Source organism: Phalaenopsis equestris, unplaced genomic scaffold, assembly GCF_001263595.1.
Source record: "Phalaenopsis equestris unplaced genomic scaffold, ASM126359v1 Scaffold000002, whole genome shotgun sequence".
In the NCBI taxonomy this organism is placed as follows: Eukaryota; Viridiplantae; Streptophyta; class Magnoliopsida; order Asparagales; family Orchidaceae; genus Phalaenopsis; species Phalaenopsis equestris.
In genome coordinates this window covers 50946545-50955171 of record NW_018164444.1, presented here as the reverse complement: position 1 = coordinate 50955171, position 8627 = coordinate 50946545, and the positions used below count along the sequence as shown (strand labels likewise).

At 32.5% G+C, this 8627-nt stretch overlaps 1 protein-coding gene across 2 annotated transcripts in view; it reads right to left on the bottom strand.

Annotated features, from left to right (window-relative positions):
* Positions 1–7734: 7734 nt before the first annotated feature.
* Positions 7735–8627, bottom strand: part of LOC110021337 (beta-glucosidase 2-like) — a 30483-nt gene continuing 29590 nt past the window's right edge. For both annotated transcript variants that reach the window (XM_020719791.1, XM_020719799.1), the window contains one exon: positions 7735–8353. In XM_020719791.1, coding sequence (XP_020575450.1) covers positions 8122–8353 — 232 coding nt within the window. In that variant the 3' untranslated portion in view covers positions 7735–8121. The remainder of the gene's footprint in view (positions 8354–8627) is intronic.

Below are 8627 nucleotides of genomic sequence, written 5' to 3'. Positions count from 1 at the left end.
ATATATAGCCCGGTGGCAATTTTATTACTCAAATTGAAAGGTACAGAAAGAGGTGAATGGGCCCCTCTAGATAGATAAAATAATACAAACACACTCCTAGGGTCTAAAACAACTGGTATACAACAAACTCAAAAAATTTCTCCAAAACAGTAAAACAGTTAATGAAGAAATTCTCTATTCTATGAGGAAAACCGCTTTCAAAATAAAGGCCCATCAAATAGTCAGAAATAAGTCCATGATGTTAACATGCAACTCTACATAGCTTCATAGCCAGCCCAATGGAAGTAAATCTGCAAACGATGATAATAAAGGCAAACAGAAAAATACAGAGTGCCCCAATAATGATAAGAATAAAAAAGGAGATTATTGAAGTTGACTGTAGACAACAAACCAAATTTAAGTTAGTCACTTCTCCAAATCTGTGAGCAGAAGGATAAATAGTCAATATAGCAATAGTAATAGTAAAGGCATTTCCATAAACGTATAGTGAGAAGGCCATTAAAGGAGACCAAATGAAGATGCCCATATTCCCTATTTTTTCTATAGAGTAACTTCATCATGTACATAATATATCTAGTTTTGAGAGCCCTAGTAAACAATAACCCAACCAACAACAACAATATCATCAATACAAACCCATAAAAATATTCTGATGAAAGCAAATAAGATTTTTCCCCACTACAACATATAAAAATAGGTGTTGGTATATAAAATGAAATCCCGTCCAGATTCTATAACCGTAGAGACTAGAAGCAAAATTGACAGTCGCCACAACATAGGCATTCTAATGCAGCAATTCTACATAAATGATAATATATCCCAACAACAACCATTTAATAAAAAGAACAGTTATATGCATGTGATCACCTCCCAAAATAATGAACCAAACAGACATTAAATCTTCTTTGTCACTATAAACCACCTCCATCATCATTTGGTTCAATAATCTCAAGGACATGTAATAAATGAAATAACAACACATACAAAATAATTCCAAGAAAGATAGGAATTAAAGAAAAAGTAAGTGTAATAATCCCCCAACTCAGCTAGAGAAAAGATGAAAGGAGTGTTGAACCACATCCTAGCGTCAAGAGAGATATCAACATTAGAAGTGATAAGCAGTAAAACCCAGTAAATAGCCATCCACAATTAAAACCAAACTTAATGAATACCAAAGGATAACCTGAGATAAGGCAAATCTAGCCTTTCACCACCAATTAACCTCTGCAATTCCACAAGAGGATTGATGCCCAAATTTAATTCAGATATCCCCTTATTAGCTAGCCAAATATGTAGGTCTATTACCCTCCCTATAAACAAAACTCCACTCAATGGTTAGGTTCAATTTAACAATATGCTCTCTTATTGTATTTAAACAAATAATAATGTTCCAAGGGGATTCATGTTTCCTTAAAATATATTCCAACATCAAGAGAGAATCCACCTCCACATGAACAACATTCCAACCATCCAGTTCTGCAACAATGAGAGCTAAAAAAATAGCCCAACATTTAGCCTCAATAGGAATAACAACCACACAAGGGGAAGTAAAAAAAGCCAGACATTTTCCATTTCAATCCTTGAATAGACCTCCAACACCAGCTCTATGTTTGCCCCAAATACCATCCACATTTGCCTTAACCCAGCTAGGGGGAGGGGGCATCCACTTTACTAATTTGGGAAAAGAGAACCCATCCATAGTAAGAGGAGTACCCAAAAAGAAAGCATCCTTAAGAGTACCAGATCTTGTTATTTTATGTATGTAAGCTAGAGTGTTAGCAATAATTGAAGCAATTAGGTAGAAACCCCTTTATGTTTACAAGAATTTCTAGCAATCCATAAGAACCATATATATATATAAAAGGAAATAATATCAGAAAATATTTATTAACATTACCAGTAGCCCAAAATTTGCATCAATCCTTGGCATTCCTCCACCTATGTGGGATGCACCTGTGAAAAAAGTCACCAAAAACCTCTAGATTTGCATGGAGAAAGAGCAATGAAAGTATAAGTGGTTAGTTGATTCATCCTCCTTTTTACAAAAAAAATAGCATTGTTAAGCAATTCTAAGCCCTTTTAATTTCAGTATATCATCATAAGGAAGGAGCCTATGAAAGTGCCTCCAAATAAAGAAAGTCATTGAAGTAGATAATACTTTAACCCAAATTCTAGATCTCAAATCCACCTTCTCAAAATGATAGAGCTCAGTATAGAGATTCAGAAATTGATATGTTTTTGGAAGTGTTAAATGCAAGTTATCCTTTTTTTCCATGTTTATTGTGATTTTGGATATCACCTTAGCATCGGAGCCAACCAACTCTCTAAAGAGTGAACTGTTCCAGCTACCCTCAACCAAGAGATGTGAAACCACATCTTTTTCATGAGCTTCCCAACCAGATAAGCTAATCAATTCAAAATCAGTCCAATGATCCTTCCGTAAGGAGATTTTCCCTTTGTCAATATCCCAATAAACATATTTAGAAGCAGAGGTCCTAACATTAATTAAAACATTTCATATTTTGGAATCACCAAGTTTTCATGATACAATAGAGGGATAGGAGGAAGAGCAATATTTTTCTAATTGGAATTTGGACCACAAGGACGAATCTTTCTAAATTTGAACCGAAGTTTGATGAAATTAATACTAGTTATCTGATGAAGTTCTTTAAGCCCTAAACCATATGAATCCAAAGGTTTACAAACCTTCTTCCAACCAGCCCAATTTTTATTTGAATTGTTTCTAACCCAAAGCAACTTATTAAAGCATTTTTCTAAAGCATGTTGAGTGCTAGCTTTAAGTTTTAGGACTTTTAGTGAAAGTAATTCTCCCCTCAAAAGAGAGAAAAGTATTTCTCCAAACATGAATTTTGTTTTTGGCTTTCTCTACAACATAATCCATTTGGGATTGCCTCCTTCTACCTCTTAATAGATCAACTCCAAGACATTTGAGTAGGAGGCCAGAGATTGTAAACCCAGTGTAGCTAGCTATCCAATTAGCCAACTCATGTTTCACATGCTTTCCAACTATAATGCAAAACTTCTTTTTATTGAATTTTTATTGAACTTTTCAAGAGTAGAATATAAAAGACACACAGCCTTCTTACTTGCATTAGAGAATACTATTGCATCATCAACATAAGCAAAATGACTCACCACCATCTTTGCTTTGTGAGAAAAGAATATTTTTGGAAACAGAGTTTGCATCCTATTCAATTACGAAGGGAAGTAATCAAAAGCCAAAATAAAAATGGTAGGGGAGAGAGGGTCCCCTTGCTTTATACCCCTTTTTACAGAAAATAAACCAAATGAAGACCCATTAATAAGGATATTATAGGCATTGTAGTCTAACCATCTCCTTATAAGTACACAAATGTTATTATTGAAACTTTTAACTTTTAGAATGTTAATTATAAAATCCATTCTAATACTATCGTATGCCTTTTGGATGTCAAGTTGGACAACCATATTTCCTCCCCTACATTTTTCGTCAAAATCTTCAATCAATTCCTGAGCTAATAAAATATTATCAGAGATCTCTCTACCTTTAATAAAAGCTGATTGTTGTGGTGAGATAATAAAAGTAAGGTATGGTTGTAGCCTCTTCACAAGTATTTTACTTACGATTTTAGAAATTACTGAAGTCAAACAAATGGGTTGAAATTGATTCCAAGTTGCTTTTTCCTTGTTTTTAGAATGAGCACTATAGAAGAAGAGAGGAAATAAGTACTCAAGTTCTCCTCTAAGAAGAAAATTTGGATTGCATTATGACCTCCACCTTAATGATATCTTAGCATTTAATATGGAAATCAGAAGCAAACCCATCATGACCAACTGCCTTGTTGCAATTCAACTCATTAAGGCAGAAAAAATCACCCTCCCAGTAGGAACAAAGCTTAAGTCCAAATCTCTAGTATATACTCTATCATCATAGAGTAGATTTGCCTCCACCTCATCCATCTTCATATCAGAACCAAATAGATTAGAAAAATAAGCCACAACATTGTCACCCATTTTATGCAAATCAATAATCCACTCTCCCATATCATTTTTTATTCTGATAATGGTGTTAAGATTACTCCCTTGTTTTATAGTGGCTTGAAAATATTTGGTATTTATGTGCGCTTCAAGAAAATAAGTTTTACAAGCTTTTTTCCTGAGTAGAACCTCTTCTTGTTTGATTGCAAACAACAGGTTTTTATGAGCTAATGTAAGCTCCTCAACAATAGAATCAAAGCAAACATCTAAACTTTCTAATTTAGCTTCTAATCTATTCAACCTCAATGACCATTTTATGTACATCCCCAAAAATATATGAATTCCAATTTCTTAAGGTGGAAGCCACCCTTCTATGGAGTTTCCACAGAATAAACCATGCATTGCCCACTAAGGAGTAAGATTCCAAACACTTTCAATAAGATTGTGAAAAGTTGGATGAGAGGACCAAATATTCAAGTATCTTAAGTGATATAAAGTTAGTTTCGAGAAGAAAGCTGATGATAAAAGCAAAGGTTTATGATCAGAACCAACACCATTTAAATGAGGTGAATTGTGGCAAGGTGTTGGTGCCCATAGTTATTCTTGAGTTGTATTACCCGTGATTAAAATTCTAATTAAATTCTCCTTCTAGCATTGTATATATGCTATTACATTTTGTATTTATAATATATATGGTATAATAGAATTAGAAATGGTGAAAAATATTGCTGCAACTAAATTTTGATCTACGATTTGCCAAGGTTCATGGTCTGGGTTCTTTTCTCGTATTCCAGACTCATCCAGTCCAATTCTAGGTGGCAAATGATGGTGCATTCTATGATAGACTCAAAACCATTAACAATGAAAAGTTTGAGAATATGAGCTTTCAAAACTGGATAATTGTCATGTGGGAGGGGAGAGGTTGAGTGTTTTGATGTGGACATCAAGAACTTGAGTGGGGTTGGTATTGATTTCCTTCATTTTATTGAGGGATGATGTGGATTGCTGGTTGATTCTTCATTGGGATGGGAAGGTGGAGCATATGGGAACTTGATTGAGTGCTATTAAGTTGTTGTTCTGATAGCATGTAAGAGGCTAGGGGGAGATGAAACACTGAAGAAAAAGCCCGAAGAAAGTTAAATATTCAATCTACCAATATGTATTTGTATTTACATCTCCACCATTTACTTATGCTATGTGTATTCTTATATAGATACTGTGTGGGGCAAGCCTGGTATTTTTAAACTACCAAATGAGTGAATATATTTACTAGTTTGTCATGAGTTTGGTTGCCCTAATCTTGTTGGTTTTGAGCAAAGCCACTGCTCCATGTGCTTAAAGTTTGGCATGCTCATTTACATATGAGAGAGGAAATTTTCCATCATTTTAGATTTTGGGCTCATGAAATTATCTAAAAAAAACTCAAAATATTTACTCCATAAAATGGAAAGAAGGAGAAGATATTTGAATTTTATAATATTATATAGTGATTATTTATAAGATAATAATATATACAAATATATACTTAATTCATATAACATTAAGATAATAATATTCCTCAACATCTTGACGCATGTCATACAATTTAATTTTAATGCAAATAAGCTCATTTGATTTGTTCCCGACAATCTAGTGCTCGCGTTGTCCATTTGCAAAACAAGATATTAATAAAAAAATTACATAGTTTAAATCTTCATAAAAAATAAAGATCGATTTCACAAATTTGTTGTAAAGTATTGATGATCTAAACATCACATTTGTTGCTTGCATAATCATTCATGATAACTAAGGTGAGGCAACACATAAAATTTAAATCTTAGATAATCATATTTTAATACAAAGTTTTTTTGCCTGATACACATTTTTTTGCTTAATATCACGATCAAGTGGTTTGGGATTGTTGAGCTATGTCTGCATATATATTGCTCCAAAAATAATTCCAACAGAACCCATATCATAGTCACACTTCAATAATAACCCTCAAAATTTATGTTAGATTCATTAGAAACCAAATTCTTGATTAACAAACTCATTTACGTTCAGTGCATCCCACATGCACACTAAAGAGTTTGCATAGTCAAATTTTATTGACCAAGCCATCTCGACTCAAGAAAATGTCAAAGAGAATGCTTAGGCTCATCAAAATGAATCCTAAAAAATTAAGCCTAATTGAACTTCACTGGGTCTAAGAATTCTTTGGGTTCTCTCTAAGTTGCAATTGGAATCCAATAACTTGTCTTTGATTTTCTTTCATAGTTTTCATAATGCCCTTACTAGTGATATTATATCTTTATTTGACATGCTATAGATTAGTTTAAATTCTTTTGAATGCAAAGATTAGATTTCTCATAAAGTTGTCCTTCCACTAAAATCCAAAGAAAGTCACCTAGAGGTCTTTTCTAATGAGTCTTATAATATGGATAACTCCTAAAATCTAAGGGGAACATGTTTGTCAACCTCATCAAAATCTATCTCACATGGATATTTGTGATTTTTTATAAACAATATTTAAAATTGAGTGGGGCAAAAAATTAAAATAGAATAGTTAAAAAATAATAATACCTTTAATAATTAACACTATCCAATATAAAATTTTAAAAAATTACAAGTGCATAATTTATTAAATTTAATAATTTTATTTCTTTCTTCCATGTTAATCCATTTTGATTGGAAAATTATTACTTTACCAATAATGATCAAAACTATGAAAAGGTTGTGCCATCATATCATCCAAATTAATTAGTATTCATATTCCAAGGCCTGGCTGCACTCAAGAAAGCGAGCACCAACTAATCCCATGCAGTGGCCAGAGTTGGTCTTTATAGATAATATTTTCTATTTGTATTTTTTTTTATATTTTAATTAAATAATACTTGAGATGCTCTTCATTTATTATTATTTCAAAATTAAATCAGATCAAAATCAAATCCAATAAACTAAACTATAATTCAGTTTTCATTGATTAGATTCCATCTACTACTTGAATGCAGCTCTATTCAGCACTTGTTGAATGGTTGGTTGAACGCATGCTCAAGCTTGTTTGGCTTGAACTTTAATGAGCTCATCTTAGCTTACTTTAAGGTTGAATTAAGCTCAGTTTATAACAAAATAATTAAAAATATCAAGATATATTCTAATGCTATAAGTTTAACCATACATACGTGAACAGACCACACAATTCTTATGTATGTACGTATCTAAATCTTTTGATTTTCATATTTATAACACGCAACCTTTGATATCACATAAAAGTACCACTATTACTAACCTATAAAAAAGTGAATGCTCCTTTTCAATCATTATCAAAGTGCTATAAACAAAAAACAATAATGTTTAGTCATTACATAAAAAAAATATGTATAATTGCATTATATATCTCCTCCCCTCCCTCCCTCCCTCTCACAATGTTTTATTGCGTCAAGACACCAGACGCAAATTCGCGTCTGGTGTCCAATTAATACCACTGAAATACACATTTTTTTTAGTGAAACCCACTCTTTAATCTGAGTGATTTTAATTGGACACCAGACACAAAAAATTATCTTGACACAATAACAAATCCTCTCTCACGCGCAAGTGCACAAATGAACAAACCAAATTCAATAAAAGAAAGAAAGCAATCTTTTTGAACTACTAAAAATACAACTTAATAATAATAAATTAAAAAATTTCTATATGATGATGATGAACGTAAAATCTTCGAGTTTGAAGAACATCAAAATCAATAGCAATGGAAGAAAATATTTTTTTGTGGGATTTACATAAACAACTTAGAACACAATAAGAGTTAGAAAATTTACACTTATAAGCTTTTTTATTTGCATATAAGACACAAACCATAAATAAAAACAAAATAACACCAACTGAAACCATTTTAGTCCCCGGAACACTTGATCCCAATCATCATTAACCTGAATCTCTTCTAACGAATATTTGATGAGAACCTCAAGTATTCTTTTGGTTGGCAATTCCAGCAAAATAGCAAGCTTAGTATTAACATAATCATCAAAACAAAATTCTATGAATCATTACATATTAAGTAGCACCTCACAGCAACTTATTCTGAGAACACATCAAACATTTCTACATCTCAATAAAACCGAACTAATAGATAAAACCGCTTCCAAATCAAAACCAGGCTTTTTAATCCGAGGAACGAGCCTTTGAACAAAAGTTGTCATTTATCTGGACCTTGATTGCAGTACCATTTCTGAGAAAGTTGCGGTACCAATGGGCAGAAAGCCTTGGCGTCCTCTCATGTTCACTGTCCTCAAAATTCACATGGTAGAAGCCAAATCTTGATGCATACCCAGCAAGCAACTCATATCCATCGATAAATGTCCAAACAAAGTATCCTCTCACATCTATTCCATCCCTGTTAGCAATGCAGATAAAATAAACTCATAAAGGAGCATAAATGAATGATGCACTATAAATGCAATTTTTCACATGCACAATGTTGCATTCGTAATGATTTTCCAAAAAGATTTTGCACAAGATAATGTTTACTCATAAAATGCTCGATGTTATCGAAGAGAAAATGAGAATTCAACAAGTTGAGCCGAAGCAGTAGGGAAAATGCCAACAATGATGATGATGATGACAATATGCTACATTATATATATATATATATGTTAGATTCATTAGAA